General features: G+C 43.8%; 1 protein-coding gene across 1 annotated transcript in view; it reads right to left on the bottom strand.

Annotated features, from left to right (window-relative positions):
• The window catches only part of SPON1 (spondin 1), a 281,080-nt gene extending 260,533 nt beyond the window's left edge, over positions 1-20,547 (bottom strand). The window contains exon 1 of the mRNA XM_079104241.1: positions 20,093-20,547. Within this exon, the coding sequence (XP_078960367.1) occupies positions 20,093-20,330 (238 nt within the window). The 5' untranslated portion in view covers positions 20,331-20,547. The remainder of the gene's footprint in view (positions 1-20,092) is intronic.
• Between the last annotated feature and the right edge of the window lie 329 nt (positions 20,548-20,876).

Below are 20,876 nucleotides of genomic sequence, written 5' to 3' on the forward strand. Positions count from 1 at the left end.
CCAGATGGTTACAGAAAATCCTTCATCAGAAACTTCAATCTTGACAATTATCTCTATGCTTCCATTAGATTGGCTTAAGAGACTGTCACAAACTCCTTTAGTAGGACACCTTTTGTGGCAACTACTCCATGTTCTACAGAACACATTTCCTTTTTCTTGTGGAAAGAGCGAACCCCATTTCCCAGCCTCCCTTGCAGTTAGGTCTGCATGTGCCCGAGTCTGCCAAGGACAGACATGATAGAGGCTGCTTCCAAGTCTGGCCCTGACAGACTTTCCCATGATCTTCCACTCTCACTCTCCCACCTCTGCCTGCTGAATTCAGGAGATCCTGCAGAGGACTCTGAGGGCCCAGGAAAAGGGGTCACAGATGGACCAAAAATGGGTTTCTGAATTAGCATTCAAAGAATCACCCCCTGACCCAAAATATCCCATATTATATTTTCGCGAATGGAATATACACTTACATTGTGAGGTGTCATTTGTTACAGCAACTGGCATTATGACTATATTATACTTTTCCTTCCCACATCTACTAAAAAATACTATATCCCATTGATATCTAGCTTAAGGGGCTTCTTGGCAAGGCAATGATGGCCATCCCCCCCATTAGGTATCCAAACTCCTGAGATGGAAATCATTTACTGTAATTTTTTATGCTGAAGTACAATTTCTGTTGACCTGTCTTTTCCACCAGACAGAGAGTGAAGGTAGGAAAGGGGCTGGGTTTTTACTCCCTTTGTATTTCGCCACCCAGCACCAACCATCTAATAGATGTTCAATTCAAGTTTCTACAAAATGATGTAAATTTGGATTTATGTTGCCTTGTTGCCTGAATTAAAGTGCTAAGATGCTGGACTTTAGTTCTGGATTTATAGACTATTATAACTTCAAGGGATCCCAAATATCCTCTAATCCAGCCTTCCAATTCCAATTTGACAGATAGGAAACCAAGACACAGGAGGTCAACAGACATACTCAAGGTCGTCAAACCATCCAGAGGCCAATTTAGTGCCAGAATTGAAAGTCCCTTCCCCCAGTTTAATATTCTCCCCATGGTTCACATACTGAATATATTCATTGTGATACAGATCTTCTGCAAGTATTGGTTGATTATTAATTTTTAAACTTTAAAAGTATTTCCTGTATCATTTATGTAATTATGATACATAAATGGAGAGAAGCATTTAGTCCTCCAAATTCCTCAGACTGGAACAAACTCTGCTCACACCTTGATTTCCAGTTTCCAATCTCTAGAACTAGGAGAAAATAAATTTCTGTTATTTTAAATCACTGGTTTGTGGCAATGCATCCAACAGCCCTCCGGAATGAATGCAGGCAGTTTCTGGAAACCCAACCTAAGGTGAACAAGCAGATCTTGATCCCCAGCCTCTGCCTTCAATATGAAGCTCAAATTCCACAGGCCAAAAAGGCCCAGGTCCCAGCTCCACCCATCCCACTCCCGGCCAACACAAAGGTCCTGAGATTCACTCACTAACAGTCTCCTGAAAAGCCCTATTGGGTCACCTTAAAGGATATTTTCATATGCTGCTCACTGGCTTGGTATGTCCAACTTCCCCAATTCCTGGATAACTTCAGAACCCAACTAAATTTTCCTCTTGTGTGTGATGATTCCTCTGACTTCTCTGCTCTTTTTCTAGGATGCTTTTAATATTAAAAATATCTCCTGACCCCCCAGGCCCCAAGGAGGGATGCTGCCACTCAGTTGTTGACTGAAGCAGCTTGGGGCAGGAGTGGGCACCCAGGCCTCCGCTCAGCTCTTTTCTGGCACCAAGATGCCTGAGAAAGCTGGTGCGATGAAGAAGGGTAAAAGACAGAGCAAAGAACCAGAGACCTGAGTCCTGTGGCAGTTGATCCTAAAGAATGTGTCATCATTGCCATCCATGCCAAACCCAGCTCCAAACAAAAGGCTGGCACAGATTTGACACCTGAAGCTCTACTGCAGGGACAGCAGCACCTGCATGGGAAGGGGAGACTAGAGCTGGGTTCTGCCCCCATCTTTTCAAGGGCTTAGAACTCAGCAAGAGAATGCGGTTTAGATCAGGTTGGTAAATCTTGTGACGAGGTGGTGAAGCTTTTGCCCTCTACAATTCCAAAAGAGATCTTGAAGAAATTTAAAATGGAAGCCAAAAAATAAACAAACAAATGCAAGAAATGAAAAATGCATTATTAAGGAAACCTTTTATTGATAATAATGAAGTTAAATAGGAAAATATACTTAAATATACAGAAAACCATGAGGGGATATATATGAAAGCTATCAGGGAGAGGGAAAGGGAAGAACTTGGAAATGAGATTGATTTGTGAAATTTACAATAAAAAGTTTAAAAGACTCAAAAAAGAAAAAAAAAATTAAATTACCATACATCGAACACAGGTTCTAAAATCCCTGACCCCAAGCAGCCTGGAACTTGTTACTCTGATTTCCTGGCATTACAACAGAACAGCTGGAGAGGATATTGAAGATGACCTGATTTAACCCCCTGCCTTCTGGGACGGGGCTTCTGATATCCAGAAGTGGAGAGACTTCTTCATGATCACAACACTCAAGACCGCAAGTGGAATCCAGATGCCTTGCTTATAGTTCAAGGCATTTATACTGATTTATAAACTAAGCCAATAATATCTACACAACATATTTGGAATTCTGGGGCTTGCCTTCTAATCCAGTTTACAACTGACAGAGGAAAACCTGTCACACTGCTTTGTAGTTTTACCTTATATTTTAAGATGCTTATCTAAATGTATTTTTCAGCTCTCTTAAAAAGTATGTTGAGCATTTTGTGAAAAGTAAATAAGAATAATCAAGGCGTGTAGCTGAACTATTTTTGAGAAGTCATTGAATTTTCTTTCTCTTCATTGGAAACCCGTGATCATCAAATTCAGTAGTTCTTAAGTCTCTAAAGATCCTTGAAAGAATAAGAAGGACCTATAAATGCCTGTAATCCCAGCAACTCCAGAGGCTGAGAGGCAGGAGGATCACAAGCTAGAGGTCAGTCTAAGCAACTTGGTGAGACCCTGCCTCACAATAAAAAGTAAAAAGGACTCGGGGTACAGCTCAGTGGTAAAGTACCACTGTGTTCGATTCCCAGTATCAAAAAATAATAATAATAATAAAATAAAATGAATAAAAATTTTAAAATAAAGAGACCTGGAAACTATTTTCCATATTTGTAAAAGCCTGTCAGAAATCATATATATATATATATATATATATATATGATTCTCAAAAATACAATATACCTTTACATAAAAGCATCTACACAATTAGCTTAATAACCACATTTACCTCAAAATAAAAATAAATTAATTCATGTAAAGTCCTTATAATAGGCACTTAGGTAAATATTAATTCTTATTAACAATGATAAGGTTACTACATTACATTATATTTTGTGTTTATGTGTTTGTTTACACATTTATCTGTAAATCCCTCAGGGCAAGAACCTCATCTGAGCTCAGCACAGTGATTAGCACAGAGTTCACACACACCTTAACTCACTGAGCAGTGAGTTAATTTAACTGAGTGTTCATGGGCTGGTAGGAAGACTCAGTATTGTTAAAAGTGCCAATCCTCCCCAAATTGATTATGTAGATTTAGTGCAAATTAAGTGGAAGTTCCAGCATGTATTTGTGATATTCACAAGCAGATTTTAAAATGTACGTGGAAATGCAAAGGGACAAGAATATACAAGACAATCTGGAGAAACAAAATTGTAGGGCATATCTTACCAGATATCACAGAAATTAAGCCAGTGCCCTAAAGCAAGGAAAGAAAAATGGGCCAGTTGAGCAGTTTAGGGTTCAAAGAAGTTCCACAAATATATGGAAACTTGATGTAAGATAAAGAATGTCCTGCAGAGCAATTGGAGGAAAGTGATGTTTTCAATAAATGACGCCAAGACAACTGGCAGCCATAGAGATAAAGGTGAATATTGTCCCCATACCTCACATTATACACAGAATAAATTGCACATAGATCATAGAACTACTTGTGAAAGTAAAACAATAAAGTTTTAAAAGTACCATAAGATAAAATGTGAATGACCTTGGAGCAGGAAAGATATTTTTAATAGAACATAAAAAAGCACTGACCATAAAGTACAAGATATATAAATGGGGCGATATCAAACTTCTGCTCATCAAAAACACCATTAAGAGTGAAAAAATAAGCCACAGTGTGAAAGAAGATATTTGCAACCATATAGGCAGCAATTGATTTCTACCCAAAATATATAAAGAACCCTTTCAGATGAAAAAGAAAAAGATTTAAAAACCTAGAAAAAAATAGGCACAATGCATGAACTTCTTCACAGAAGATACCTAAATGACCTATAAACATAAAAAGGCTTTCAACCTCATTAGCCAACAGGGAAATAAAAATTAAATACACAATAAAATACTACTGCATAGCCACCAGATTAATGAAGTTTGAAAAATAATTAACAATATCAAATGTAGCTAATGGGACTTTTCACATGCTGTTGATGAAATGAAAATTAGCAAATTTTGCTGAAAAATTCTTTGGCAGGATTTTCTGTAACTGAGCATACATATATTCTATGACCCAGTAATGCCATTCCTAAATCAGCAGAAATGCACACCTATGTGCACCAAAAGACATTTATAAGAATGTTCATAGTGACATTATTTGTAGTAGCTCCTAGCTGGAAACTCACATCTCGGCTATAGAATGGACATATAAACTGTGACATACTCATATAACTGAGCCTTACAGTAATGAAAATGAACAAATTATTGCTACTCCCAACATGGAAAAATCTCACAAACATAATCTCGAATGAAAGAAGACAGACACCAAAGAATACAAATGGCGTGGTTACATTTGTGTTTATATAAAGTTGAAAAGCAGGCAAAGTAACCTATGGTGCTGGAGGTTAGGGCAGTAGTCAGATGTGTGAGGAATAGGGGTCGGGCGACAGGGGGACCTGAGAACGCTTCTGGAGTAGGAGTCATGTTCCATTTCTTACTCTGGGTCCTGGTTTCATGGGTACAGTCAACATGTGATCAATCAGCAGTGTGACTGTGAACTTTTGATTAGATTATTAAATATGTAAGTTACATTTTGATAAAAAGATTGTTGAACTATGTTTCTGAATGATCAATATCCATTTCCTTGTATGTTTGGGCACTGCACTTAAAGGGCTAACCATAAACTCAATTTCCCAGAATGCTGCATTTCTGCAGGCTATAGAAAACCGAAGTTGTGCTGTACCTTATTAAATACAGCACACAAGATGGAGGCTCTGGAGGCTGAACTCTGTGGGGTTTCAATTTATAATTATCTCTGGTGATGATGTTATTATACAGTATAATTTGAAGGAAGACAGGAGACCCTTTCCCTCTGGAGAACTCCATCATTATATGACTTCCTCCTGAAAGACACAATGTACAGCGTGTTCTCAGTCCCAGTAACAACCGAAGATGACGGCCTGGCAATAAATAATAGAATCTTCTCTCTAATGACTCCTCCCAAGTGCCTCCCAAGAGAGGCCATTAAGAGATCCAAAAAAACTCAAGAAAAGTGCTTACAAAGGACTTAAAAAAAGAAAGAACGACTATTTGGAGTCATCCTGTGAGCACATACAGGGAACGGGTTAAGAGCAAAAATTTAATATTAGAATCCCAGAGCTACCACTTATTAATTATGCAACCTCTGGCAAGTTACTTAATCTTCCTGTTTTCCTCATTTTGGGAAAGAGGTTAATGATATTGCCTTTCTTATAGGAATATAGGACGGATCAAACCAGTACTTTGCACAATGCCTGGCACTTGTGAAGAAGACAAGAATTGCGGGGAATGACAAGGGCGTTGATGGTGGCGGTGGTGGCAGAGCTGACGGTAATGCTGCGGGTGAAGACGATGATGAAGATGGGGGCGATGAAGACGATCGTGACGACTACAATACGCAGCTGGCGGATTCACTGACACACGAGTTTCCTCTGGGAAAGTGATTGAAACTCCAAAGAAAAACTCTAGTACACATCAGTGAAGGACCCTGGGGAGGACGGCAAAGGAGATAATTGTCTGAGGACGATCCTCACGGGGCCAGGTTATGGGGAGAGGGGGGTAAAGACTCATGATAACTGAATCTTCCTGCAGCTCAGGATACTCGAGAGAGAGCCCCCAGTGAGGATCTTCCTGCCCTTCCACCCCAACACAAGATACCCTCTCAATACGCCTTTACTTTTCTTGAATACCTCTCCCTCAATCTTAGTATATCTGTGAAATTATTTGATAAATGTCTGTTTTCCCTAATAACCTGGAAGCTTCATGAGAGCAGAGACCAAGGCTGTCTTATGCTCCACTGCATCTTAGCATCTAGTATAGTTCTTAACACATGGTAAATTCTCAAGAAATACCGGTTGGAGAATGGCAATCATTAAGAATACAAGCAACAGTAAGTGTTGGTGAGGATGTGAGGGAAAGGGTACACTCATACATTGCTGGTGGGACTGCAAATTGGTGCAACCACTATGGAAAGCAGTATGAAGATTCCTCAGAAAACTTGGAGTGAAAACTTGGAGTCACCATTTGACCCAGTTATCCCACTCCTCAATTTATACCCAAGGACTTAAAATCAGCATACTACAGTGACACAGCCACATCAATGTCTATAGCAGCTCAATTCACAATAGCTAGATTGTGGAACCAACTTAGATGCCCTTCAACAGATGAATGGATAAGGAAAATGTGGTATATATACACAAGGGAATATTACTCAATCTTAAAGAATAATGAAATTATAGCATTTGCCAGTGAATGGATGGAGCTGGAGAATATCTTGCTAAGCAAAATAAGCCAACCTCACAAAACCAAAAGCTGAATGTCTTCTCTGATATCTGGATGCTAATTTACAATAAGGGTGGTGAATAGGGAAGAATAGAAGTACTTTGGATTAGGTAGAGGGGAGTGAAGGGAGGGGAGGGGCAATGGGGACAGGAAGGATAGTAGAGTGAAACAGACATTATTACCCTATGTGCATATATGATTACACGACTTGTGTGATTCTACATCATGTATAACCAGAAGAATGAGAAGTTATACTCCATATATATATATGATGTATCAAAATGCATTTTACTGTCATATATGACTAATTAGAACAAACTTTAAAAAAATAAATACCTGTTGGATACATGGATGAAAAGGGGTTCTTTTTGTCTTCAATGCACGGTTTGCTCATTTCTGCTCTGGTCCCTCCCCCAAAGTTCCCATGGGTTACCTTGTATAATATGCCAACCTCCTTCAATCCTTTTGTTTTGTTTCTAGTGCTGGGGATGGAACCCAGGACCTTGCTTATGCTAAGCAAGCACTCTACCACTGGGTTACATCCCCAGTCCCATCTTTTGATTTACTGAGTGCCTGCTGTGTGCCATCCCAGTGCTATGTTCCTGGAGAGAAGAGACAGGGTCTCTGCCCTCTAGGAGAACATAATCTAATCACTGGAAGAAAAATTTATTTCAAGAGATTCATTATAACATGTGATGGGTCTTACGGACACCTGAGCAATGTGCTCTGGGATCCCAGAAGCGGGGACATCTGAGTCCATGTGAGGTAGAGGCGGCTTGAAGGAGGAGGTGACATGTGACCTGCAGGTTGAATGCTGAGTGGAGGTTTGCCAGGGGACAGAGGAGTAAGAGCATTCCAGGTGGATGGAAGGACTTGGTGGGTAGCCGTGGTCCTGGAAACCAGAACTCATTCTGCATTTTGTAAGTTGCCTGCTGGGAAGGAAGGTGTCCTAAGAAGCTAGATAAGGAAGACAGGCAGGGAGTAGGTAGTCAAAGACCTTCGATGCCTTGCTAAGAAGTGTGGATACTACCCTGATGGTGCTGAGGAGTCACTGAAGAGTCTGAGCCGGGGAATGTCCTGTTCAGACTTATGGCTTAAGGAGAACAGGCTGGAGGTTATGTGATGACTGCATTACACCCTTGCCCTAAATGCCCCCTCGGTGGCAAGGGACTCTCTGGCCTATTTTGTTGGTATGAAGACTGATATTACACCCAGGAGCCTGCCTTATATCCCCACCCGGGGCAGAATTCTCCCCGTCCTTGGATACTCTTGCCATACGAAAACTCCAGCCTCCCTTCCCACCATTCCCAAACAGCTTTCTGGGTTCAAATGTTAGTGTGTCAACAATCCAACAAAAAAAAACAGATGAACTGTCTTTTGTGACTTCTGCATCTTCTATGACTGTTGCCCTTATTAATCCAGTTCCATCACCCTCTCCACTCTGCCTTTTGGGTTTCAGAATCAGAACTCTCACCTCAATAAGAAGGTCCTGAATCAAGTATCAGTTTCATCATCTGAGCAGGCCCCGCCTTCCACCTGCTATGTGTCACTGACTTCATGCCACAAGGCACAACCACAGTGAACCTCAGCTTCTGCCACGACTTACAACACAGGGTTATAAAGGCCGCTGGAGCATTAAGTAAGCCTCATTCTACATAACTTGCAGAGTTCAGGGGATGCAAATCCCATGCTATATTAAGAAATGGGTGCAAATCAATCCGTCCAGCCAGGATCAGGCAGGAGAAGAGCCATTGGTTATGGGTTGGCAGATAGGAAGGCAGGGCCAATAGTCCCAGAGTGAGCAGGTGCCTGTGGCAGGGAAGTAGGGTGGGGTTGTGCTGTTCTCCCCTTGACCTTCTTCAGCCAGTGTTCTCAACATTCCTGAGAAGAAATGTCTCCCATTCCAAATGAAAGGTCACACACATTAAAATTGCAAGAATCATTATACTACAGTGTAACTATCTAAAAGGCCTGGATTCAAACTTCCCTCTGTTTATTATATAACTTTGGGCAAGGTACCTAATCTCTCTTTGTTTCAGTTTCTTTACCTGTAAATCAGCAGTAATATTATTTACCTCATGTTGTTATTATGATCACTAATGAATTTATAATTCATACAAAAATGTTTGTTAAATCAATAAGATATATTAAAAAATAATTTGGCCTCCTCTATGAAATGAAGATCATAATTATCATCTCATGGACCTGTCAGGAGGATTAGGGAAGATAATGAATATGAAGCACATTGCAGCAGCTCAATAAAAGTTAATTCTTTTCCCCATGTGTTTCTTCATCTCAGGATAGCTTAGAGCCAAAAGAAAGAGTCCTGGGCTAAACAGTATGTGGATGGAAAAAGGAAAAATGGTGCTGTAGTTTGGATATTAAATGTTCTCCAAAGGGCCACATGTTGAAGGCCCTGTCCCCAACCCATGGATCTATTTAGTAGGTAGTGGAAACTTTGGAAGGTAGGGCCTAGTGGGAGAAAGTTAGGTCATTTGGGGAATGACCTTGAAGGGGATACCAGGACTCAAAGTCCCTCCTCTCTCTCTTTTCCTTCCCTGTGGCCATGATGTGAACGGGTTTCCTTTGCTATATGCTCCCACCATGATGTTTACCATGTTGCAATAGAGCCAAACGACCATGGACTGAAACTGTAAAATAAAATAAACTTCTCTTCCTTTTAAGTTGATTATCTCAGGTATTTTGTTATAGTAATGGAAAGTTGACTAATACAAATAGTGAAGATACTCTGGGGAAATGGCAATATGTCAGCCAATATAGATAAGGACAAAAAACTTGAGAGGACCCTGATAGCGCCCCTTATTTTGACTAATATGATCATCAGCACTGCCAATCACAGTCCCCCTTCTCCCTCCTAAAATATGAAGCCATAAAAGTGACTATGCCCAAATCCGCTCAATCTCCATACCCATTCCCCCTGGGTATGTGATTAGTGAGAGTATTTCCCTGAGAAATTTCAGTTTGGAGCTAGAGGGAAAAGGGCTTTTCTTTTAGTGACAGTGCTAGCTAAGAGGCTCTTCATTGAAGGCTGTTGGCAGCTATCCTCCCTGCCATTTGGAGAAAGTTTATCTGTAGTGAGAAAAAATGAGGACAACACACAGAAACACAGCCAAGAAATAAAAAATGGAAGGATCGAGGCAGAGAAGGTGGAAAGGGGGAATGAAAGGGTTAGAAAGGGAAGAAGATGGAGGGGCCTGGGGAAGGACAGAGAACTGATGACTCTTGTTTGTGTTCCTAGATCCATTCATGCCTGAAGCCAGACCCACTCCTGAACTTTCTAAATACAGGAATTAATGCATTCCATTCTTTGCTTTAGTTAGTTAGGCTTTGTTCCTGTCACTTGGAGTGAAAAGAGTGGAATAATTTTGCAGCAAAGAAGCAAATGATTCTGCCTGAACTATGAGAATCATCACCAGACTAAGGAAACAGTATTCACGACTAAACTCAAGTGACTGAGCTGGAGTGGCAGTTGGTATGCAATGTCATTGGAATGATAGGTTGTTGATTTCAAAACTGTGTAACTGAATGTTGGTTTTGGAAATGACTCTGAGGTTTGACTGAGGCTCTGTCCTAAGCTCTGACCTGCTCAACATTCTGATCAACTTGTTAGATAAAGATTTATCAGTCCTGCTTATAAAAATTGTGGATAATCCAAAATTAGATTATATGGGTAAATCACTCAATGGCAGAATTCTGTGGAGAGTTGACAGCTACAGGAATGGACCAAATTATACCAGATTAAGTTTAATGGGGGAGTCATGTTAAATCTTATATTCAAGAATCAGTTACACCAGTAGGTTAATGTGTTAGTCAGTTTTGTGTCACTATAGCAAAACACCTGAGTCAAATATTTTACAAAGAGAAAGAGGTTATTTTGGCTCATGTTTCTTGAAGTTCAATCCAATATTGGGTAGCACCACCATTGGTAGTCTTGGGACTCTTGTGAATGCAACAAATTATGGCAGAAGCAAACCACTTACGTTTTGTGTCAGGAAGCAGAGAGACTAAGAGAATGGAATCTCACAGTTCTTTCTGAGAACACCACCCCCAATAAACTAGGGACCTACCATAAGGCCCACCCTCCTAAAGGTCCATAGCACATTCCAACAATACCACCATAGGGACCATGTCTTTAACACATGGCTCTTTGGAGGATACTATCCATATTCCCCCATAGCAGTTAAGGAGGACATCAGGCCTTTACAGCAAATAGCAAGAATTTGAGGTGGCTGCAGGCTCAGTGTGACTCCAAAGAACAACACATCTGCCAAAATAGCAAACACAAAACCTGGCAAGCTTAACACATCACAAAGTCCGGGATAGGAAGATAACCATTCTACCATGTTCTGCCCCACCAGTGCATATCCGGAGTGTAAAGTCCAGGGAACAAGAAACAGTATCCTGTAAGGGAATAGTTGAAGAAATGGGTGTTTTAGTCAGAAGAGAAGCCACAATATTCATTTATCCACAAATACCTTAAGGGCAGACCTGTGGTCAGGGAAGACCTTATTTTGTCTGACGCCCAAGGCCAGAACCTGGACAGAGGTGTGGAAGTTCCATGGGAGGCAGACTTTAGCAGCAGAGAAGTACAATGAGGTCAGCTCTGGCCCCATCTTTGCTAGTCTGTGAGTGTCCCCACCTAAAGGAAGCTCACAGTCCTCCTCTCCCCACACCCCACCTGCCAAAGCAGGGGAATGAGGAAATCATGCTGACTTTGGGGCATTCCACTGGTCACCGTACAGGTGTCCCTCAGTAATGGAAAAGGGCAGTGATATGATCAGGTGCAAAGGGGTATGTTGCTTGGGAGTCTGGGACTGGGCTGGGACAGGGGGTGATGAGAAGCAGGCTGTTAGAAAAGGAAACATCTGCCGGGTGTAGTGGTGCACACCTGTAATCCTAGAGATTTGGGAGGCTGAGGCAGGAGGATCACAAGTTCAAAGCCAGCCTCAGCAACTTAGGCCCTAATCAATTTAGTGAGGCTCTGTCTCAAAATCAAATAAATAAATGAAAGGTTGAGGATGTATCTAATGCCAAAGCACCTATGGATTCAAACTCCTGCCCCCCAGAAGAAACAGCTTTTGGCCACCTTCTCTTTGAATCTCACAATCTTGCCTTGAAAGAATATAGATTTCTGGAGTCCAGTTCTTTGTTGGGGCCCTGGGAAACTTTGGTGTGTTGGTTTAAAGATCTCCAAGAGATTTTAACCCATAGCTAGGTTGGGTACTCACAGCAAATGGTTCCAGGGAAATTCACTTTGATAATCTGTGTCTGGGCCTGACAGAATCAGCAGTCCCTATATACTGCTTTTCTATAGGTCTGAGCTTGGCAGCCCCTTCCCTCGGCCCCTTTCCTTCTGTTCTCCTGCTGTTCACCTCCATGTCGGCATCAGCACTTCCCACCATGCATATTGACATGTGCTCTCTCTTCCCTCCCAGTGGGCTTCACCTGGGGCCCGGTCCCTGTGCCTGCCCAACCTCCAGTCACTGCCCTCAGGACACTGGGCCTCCTTTCTGTCTGCAGTCCCCACCTGCAGCTTCTTGCCTCTTCGTCTGCTATCCCTTGGCGCTCACCTTTCTTTCCGACGGAGAAAGCCACACACACTGTCTTCTGTCCAGCTCTCTTACAGGGTGGGGGATCTCACACCAAGGCTCTTGAAGAGTTCAATGATATATTAATTCTTTCAACAAATAATGATTTAGTACCTGCTGTGTCCAAGCATTATTTTGTGTGTTGGAGATAAAATGATGAATAAGAAAGACAAAGTCCTGCTCTCCTAAAGCTTGTATCCTAGCTAAAGGAGGCAGATGATAAAAAGATACTTCCAGAGAGTGCTTAAGTGCTACGAAAAAAAACAAAACCAAACAGATGACAGTGAGGAAAGACGTAAAGTGGTAATCCCAGGTCACTTAACAGACAGGACTTAAAAGATAAGGAGTCAGCCACACAAGGGTCTGGGGACAAGAGTTGTAGGCTTGGAGGAGGGCAAGTACGAAAGCCCTGGGGTGGGAATGAGCTGGGTGTGCCTGCAAAATTCAAAGGGTAGCGATGCGCTTCCTTCCTGGAGGAGGAGGAAGAGGATGAGGAGGAGGAGCCACAGCTGGAATGGTATTCAGTTCTGGGTCCTGCCTCTGGGTCCACCCACCTACCCACACTCCTATCATCTCACACACGCTGACTCCTTCCCTGCTCTTCCCTCCCTCACTAAGTCCAGGAAACATTTGTAGACATCTAAACCACCACTCTCTATAGACCCTTTTCCCACAGGTCTCCTAGGCTTCAAGCAAATTGGTAGATGTGGATTAGGCCCTGTGTCGGTCTTCCTGAACTTCTCATGGCAGTTTTGACTATTCTGTGAAAGTTAGAAGCCTTGTCTATGTAGGGCATGCAAAAGCCCTCCCCTGTTGCCTCTCACTCTTCGCCCTGTCCATATAGGACTTGGCTCTAGCCCAGGCGAAACATTCTGTAAAAATGGGACATTTTATATCTTAAGAGCTGGCTGGTAATCACAAAGAGCTTTTATGTGATGTTATGAGCTCCCCAACACCACGGTGCTTCAAGAGAAGTGCATTTGGCATGATCAAACACAAATGCACACCACTAGAGGACACAGAGGTGGGCGGAGAGATTGACTGGAAGAAACACTTTAAATCTTTCAATGACCCGAGGGTCATTTAAGTCAATGACCTTGCCCCTCCACTCAATGCAGGTATGTACCTCAGAGAGCGTGTGGCAGGCCCTCAGTCCCCTCGTCCATCATACAGTGAGAATTTCTACATGTTATGTCAGCGTTTAAGGGGGAGCCAACCAATGGTTTCATTTGCTGTTCACCTGAAGAAAAATGGATCTCTTCCAATGCTGCAAGGAAAATAGAAGTGTTGGACTTACTGAGAAATGTCAATTTGTTTCTCTTTCTTGATAACAGAAATATTGGGAGGGGCGGCTCATAAATCAGTCCACATTAAAACTGGTATCTGTGTTATATTTGATGTACAATTTCAAAAGATCTTTAAGGAATAATTTAGACTAACAGGATTTTCACTTTTCATGCTGCCTCTTGAATCTAATGCTCAAGTAGGATGGAACTTCACAGAACTCAAATTATTTCTTTTCATTCTGCATGGCTATCCGAGCGGCTTTCTTCTTTCCCTTTTCTCTTCCCACACCACCCCCTTGCCTCTTTGCTCAAAGTTCTCCTTCCCCCACTCCCTTCTTTCTTTGCTGCTCCCTCCTTTATTGAGGAGGGAGGTAAGACCGAACAAGCCACCTATACACACTTGTGTAAACACATATGCTTGTGCACACACACATGCTTTCACATACACACCCTAAGACCCCTTCCTCTACCAATTCATTTAGTAGGGATACCAGCTCCTGTGCCATGGAGCAGACCCATTCAGAAGACATGTTGCTGGATGAGAGAAAATGAAATATTGTGTTTGCACAAGACTGGCATTAAAACATGTGGCAGAAGTGGTTAACTGCCTCCCCAAATCTGTTTTTTCCTTATCTTTTTGAAAAAATAAATCCCTCCCTCAAGTTTTAGCTGTGCATGTGGCTGTCTGACTTAAAACTGTATTTCCCAGCATCCCTTGCAGCTAGTTGTGACCACCTGACTAATGAGGAGTGCATTTAAAAGGGCTGGGTATACCTTCTGGAGCATATAATTAAAAGAAAGCATCTGCCCTCTACTTCTAACCTTCTCCACATACTGACTAGAATTCAGATATGGTGACATCACTGATTGTAACCATCCCAAGATAGACAGAAATAAGCTCAAGCCAGGTGAAATGAATTTTTACAGGTATCCAATAAACATAAATGTAAAACAGGAAAAATTAATTTTAGCAATATGTTTAATTTAACCTAATATATACAATGATCATTTCAACATGGAATCAATACAAAAATTATTGAGAAGTTTGTCTTTTTTTTAATACTAATTCTTCAGTAACACAGGACATCTCAAGTGAGACCTGACTCATTCCAAGTATGTCATGGTCATACTTGACCTTTGCCTAGTGGCTACCTACTGGACAGCAGAGTGCTAGTAGAAGATGACAGAGCAACAGGATGGAAGGAACCTGGGGTTCTGAATGACCTTGGGGAGCATAACTTCCCATCACATTGATCTCCAACTCCAACTTCCTCTTGTTTAAGACACTGTATCTGGGGATCTCTTTGTAGCATGAGCTTCACCTATACCACTAATAGAACATGGTGAGGGGATTTTTGTCCCACAGGAGTTGATCTTGACCCACATCTGACATTCTGTATAGAGGGCAAATGGAGAGTGTGGCAGGGAAAAGCTCTTGATGTTAGCTCACGTTTGTTAACAAATCAGCAACTACAGCCTGCTGTTCTGGTTGAGTCACCTGTAACCCAACAACTTACCTGTGTACAGTAAAGTACTCAGGCTTTAAACCTTGAAAAACTTCGATTAATGAGCCTTCATTTTCTTTTTGTATTTTGATTTTTTTCATTTCCTGACTCTCAGAGCAGTAAACAATTTCTACAACCACTAAGCATATGTATGTGTATTTTTTCTTTATTATAAATTTGAATTAAATATTTACTAAAAGGGGTAAGGATTAAAAACTAAAATGACACAATAAAAAAGAAGAGAATGGTGTAAGAAAAGAAGAGAGGGAGGAGTGACAAGTTCATTATGATATTGTCAGCAGTACTTGAAAGAAAAACACCATGCAAGAAATAGTTTATTTAAAAGACCTCACCCAGGTTCAATTTGTCAGATCCTATATATGTTCTGTTCAAACGTACAGTTTTAGAGGCATAGTGATATAACATCTGCATGTAAAAAGAAAACAATAATCAAATCAGACTCTGTTCCCTATCCAATTTGTTTCTGTTTCCCTACAAACAGGAGGAGTTGGCGAAAGACTGACAAGGTTCTTCATGTTTCTAAATTAATTCTCTGGTTTATGGGGAAAGGCAATACTGAAGCCTATAAAAAGAAAAAAGCAAATGTAAATAAGGATCCATCTCTTTATTACTTCATGTCCTGTGATATGTCAGTTATTATCTTGATTTGTTGATCCTGTTCTCCTTCAAGGAAGACTCACCATCCAGAAGACTGAGCAAATACATTCTATTCCCAACTCATTTTATTGGATCAGCACAGACACTGATTAAGAGCCCAGATTTAAGAGTCACATAGACCTGACAGTAAATCCTGACTCCACTGATTGTTAGTTGTGTGACTGACCGCTGGGAAGGAACTAGACCTCTTTGAGACTTAGTCTTCTCATCTGTAAAATAATAATAGTAATAAGTTGCCCCAAAGTACCATAAGTAACAAGAGAGTTAAGTAGGAAGAACTTAACACAATATCTTATCCAGAGCTTTGCAGCTAAGTATGTTTCCATTTCCAAAATTATTATCATCCAAAATAAACTTGTCATCATAGGATCATAGGATAAGATAGTTATTTTGGAAATAGAAAAATAATATATATATATATATGATTGGATATATCATATTTATTTATTTACACTTACTATGTGACTACTATGTTACAAATTATTTTAACGTGGATTACTTCCAGTTCTTACAGCAGTGCTGGTGGTGGGGAGCTTTGGGGACGAATATGCTCATTTTACAGATGGAGCGATTGTGGCTCAAAGAGATAAAGTGGCTTGCCTGAAAAAACACAGCGAATATGTGATTGAGCAGAAACTGCAACTGACTCATCCAACGTTAAATCCTGTGCTCTTTCCATCAGGCTGAGAGCTCTACTCCTACAGGCAGTGTGTCCCAGAGTGGGACAAAGAAGAGAAAACAAGGTGACCTCGGAGGTCTCCAAACCTCCCTGATTTGAATAAATCCCCCAATTATGCTTGAAGTTAGACTAGCTTTTGAAAACTCAACTGCACATTCTTTTCTCATCAAATTCTTTGAAATTTCCCTTTAAAGAGCATCTAGGAAAAGCCATTCTCATTAGCCAGGGTCTGACTTTATTTTCCTAATAAACAGACCTTTGGTCAGACAAAAGGGCCTCTTTTATTTTCAATCAATTCTTGAACATTTCAGCTGATTTTCTTCTATTTGGCTTGAAATAGTGATCTGGGAAAGGCTGGTCCTGCAAATTGTCCTCCTATAAGGGAAGCCCCTTGAGGATCCTCAACTTGTTATTTTTAATCACTGTAATCTCCTTTCAAAGGAGGCCCTGGTCAGAAACAGAGCAGGCCTTTCAGAGCTTTCTAAAGCACAATTATTGCTGGGGGAGGTGGTGGCAGGGGGAAGAGGGAGAGAGGCAGGGAGGGAGGGACAGAGAAGTGGTGGGGGAGAAAAGGAAGTCAATATAATACTAAGGACTTGGAAAAGGCCGAATAACAATCTCAACTGGACCCAGGCTGTGGGGAAGAAACCCCACGATTCAATTTTTAAAAAATGACCACTTTATTCTGGCTCAGAATACCTAACAGCTATACTCACATCAGGGTCCTATTTGGGGATGAACTGGAATACAGGGAAAAGTCATTGATTCCAAGGATTGTTCGAGATCCTAATTCAGGAATAAATAACAAATAGGGAAGCAGGGGAATGTGAACACCCACAACTCTCAGTCAATGCAATGAACAGAATGCATTAGGTTGACTTTCAATATAATTATTCTAAGAGAGAATAAGCCCACAAAAAAGTCATAAATAGGTCAATGCTCTTTTTTTGAGTGACAGAACATGATTTTTAGTTGTAGAATATTTACATGGGAGACCTTAGCATAGTTCCTGAAAGATTTTTCCTTCAAGATCTCTTAGCCATAAGAAAGGGGAAAAGATTATCACCCTACCTAAAGCCTCTTTGTTTGCCTGTTGGAGCTGGGTCCATTTCCAAAAGCCTAATGGTTTAGGCTGGGAAGTCCAGGGCCATTCCCCTCCAGTTCCATTTTCTCCCAGTTGGGCCTTGGGAAATTTCTCTGGCCTTGTCAATATGGGATGTGTTGGGGCCACTGAATTCAACACTCAGGCAAACATGGAGGATTAGCGTGGGAAGAGAAGGCAGGAGGACTCTTGGTCAAAGCCCCAGACTGGCCTAAATTATACCACACAAAATCTTCCTGGACTTAAATTAGGAACAGTCTTTGACAAGACTCCTAGTAGGGAGAAATTAATTAATTCATGGGGACCCAGATAATGGCCATTCATTGGTAGATTGAACTGGAGGAGTGCTAAGGAAGCCTCTCCCTCTCCCTCTCTCTCTCTCTCTCTCTCTCTCTCTCTCTCTCTCTCTCTCACACACACACACACACACACACACACACACACACACACACACACACACACCTCTGACCAAGCACATATCTTCATTATTAAACCAGTAAAGTCCTCACATCCAACTTGAATTGAAGTGTATTGGGAACCTGTTATCTGTCTGTAAGCTCCCTTACCCTCTAGGACCACCCAGAGAAGCAGGGTAAACAGTGATTTTTACAGCTGGGAAATGAGATCAGAGAAATTAAATTACTTGCACAGGTCACACAGGTACTAAAACCATTTTTTCCATCCAGAGTCACATCACCTCTTTGCTTGCCTGTTGGAGCTGGGTCAGTGTCCCTAGTGAACTCTGGCCCTCGGTTTGGGGGAAGACTGAAGAGGCCTTTGAGATTGCTGCTGCTTCTCTCCAGTGGACTGGGAGAACTGGCTACCTCCCGGCTCTGCCTAGTGATAGTCCCCACAAGACGACTCAGTGCCCCCTAGACGCCGCGGTAATCCGCACGCTGCCTCCCCGGCTGGGCGCGGTGCTCTCCGCACATCTTTCTTCTTGGGGTACCACGGATCCAGCGGACTCGCGCTCAGGAAGAAGGCCCTTGTTGGCCAAGGACTGAGGGCACCTGGAGAGGGCCCGGTAGCTCCGGGAAAAAGGAAAATGCGTTCTGAGAAGGGTGCCCCTGGTTCTGTCCTGAGCGTGGATGATAGGGAGTCCGTTGACACTGTCACCAACTTTCTTGTTGATCCCATCTCTTCCTCCTGAGGCTCTCTAGGGCACCCAGAAGGCGGGAATTGAAGGGATACGACTGGGAACCCATTTGCTCATCGGGTGCCCCAACGACCCATTCTTCTCTGCTTGGTACCGGAGTTGACTTATGAGGGGGCGGAGTTGAGGGGACACGCGCCCTTGCGGGACACCGGGTAAGGTTAGTCAGGCTTCCTTCCCTAACTGGTGTCCTGTGTACTACCCGGAAAGCAGCGGCTGCAGCACGGCGGAAAAGGTGTCTGGGGAGAAACTCAGCGGAGGAGGGAGGCAGTGGGCGGTCGGAAGGGAGTTAGGGGTCTTCAGGTCGGTGCCAGCCGAGCTGCCTATCCTACCCAGGAGATGTTCATCTGTTTGGACACTCTCCTCCCTGTGCTCCGGAAACCCTGTTCCTAGCTGATCGGCGTAGGTGCGACATCCCTGTGGCGCCGAGTCTCCTGGCTGCGGGAGCCCAAGTCCCACAGCCTCCAGGGAGCAGGCCCCGGCCGGCTATCGGCTGTGGGGTCTCACCTTTCTGTCGTTATGAATTTCCCCTCCCGTTGGGAGCTATACTGGGTTCTCTGGGGACCCGTTCTCACTGCGAACCCATCCTGGAATTCCAAGGTCCTTTCCGTCGCCTGGGACCGTGAGAGAATAATTTGGGCATCTTCCTAGGGACCCTTCCCAAGAGCTTCAGGCTTCCTTCCCTTCTCCCGGCGCTCAGGGATGGGTTAGTGAGAAGCCGAAGTCTCTCTCTTCTCCCGAAGAGATCTATCCAGGGAAGCCTGAGTGACCCTCCTGCTCCGGGCGGGTCTGCTAGAAACTGGTAGCCTCTCTGTAAGGGCTGCAAGTGGAGAACGTTGCCTTGCTTGTGACTCGACTGAGAGAAGCCAGGGTCCCCTCCTCTCCAGAGACCGATCTGGAGAAAGTCGGGTCTACTTCCCTCCTGACGACCGCCTGGGCTGGAGCCGGGCTCCTTCACAGTCAGGCCGGTGTGACGCGCGGCTCAGCTACAGCCCCCGCCTGGGAAACGCGCCCCTGGGATCCGGGATGCTTTGCTTGGCTGCGGCCCCCGCGACGGCCCTGGACGTTGGCTAGCAATTCGCGCAGAGCGCTCGGCTAAATGGGCTGAGAATAGCCAAGGCAGAAGGGCCCTTGCGGGGCTGCGCCGGCACTGTGCGCCCGGGGACTGCGCGCCCTCCTCTGGCACCGCGCGATCAGTGCCCTCCAGGGGCCAGGTCCCGTGCCCTCAACGCCACGCCAGGCCACTTACCGCGGTAGCTGCTTCCTGGCTTGTAGAAGTCGGGGTCACCCTCCACGCGGAGGCTGAACTCGGTGTAGCCCTCGCGCCGCGTGCCCTGGGCACGCAAGATGCGGCTACAGTAGCCCTCCGACTTGGCCACTTTGTCCAAGGTCTCGTCGGAGAAGGCCAGTGCTACGGCCAGGGGCAGAGCCAGAGCCAGCAGCGCTGGACTCCGGCTTAGCCTCAGGGGCTCAGGAGGCAGCCTCATCCTCGCGGGTCCCCAACTTTGTGCTGCTGTCGCCGGCCCTCGCCAAGCGACTGCTGCCTGAAGTGGTCCCGACTGAGGCGATACCTGGAAGAGCCCAGGCGGAGAAAAGGAGCTCTGAGCAGCTCTGGCTACTCGGAGACTGTGCCCGCCTCGGTTTGGCGGCTGCCGAGCTGCGCTGCGCTGAGCTGAGCCGAGCGAGCCAGCAGCGCGAGGAGGAGAGGGCGGCGGCGAAGGAGCGGGAGGAGGGAGGGCTGATTTTGCCCAGATCCCCAACGCAGCGCTGTTTTGTTTCCGAGCTGGCGATTAGCGGAGCGGGGGTGTTTATTTTGCGACAGAGGATTCCCAGGGTCTGGTGAGGAAATCATGGGTTACTGGGACACTGCGGGCTCTGTCCCACCACCACAGAGGCTGAGGCCCCAACCCCGACTGCACTCTGAGCCCTGTGGACCACCGCGCTCCGAGGAGGGAAAGCCTGAGAACTAACTTTCCCTGCACACCTACTCTGTGCCTAGCTATGCTGCGCGGTTTACTTGCGGTGTCAACTCA

The sequence above is a fragment of the Sciurus vulgaris genome (genome assembly GCF_902686455.1).
Source record: "Sciurus vulgaris genome assembly, chromosome: 11".
In the NCBI taxonomy this organism is placed as follows: domain Eukaryota; kingdom Metazoa; phylum Chordata; class Mammalia; order Rodentia; family Sciuridae; genus Sciurus; species Sciurus vulgaris.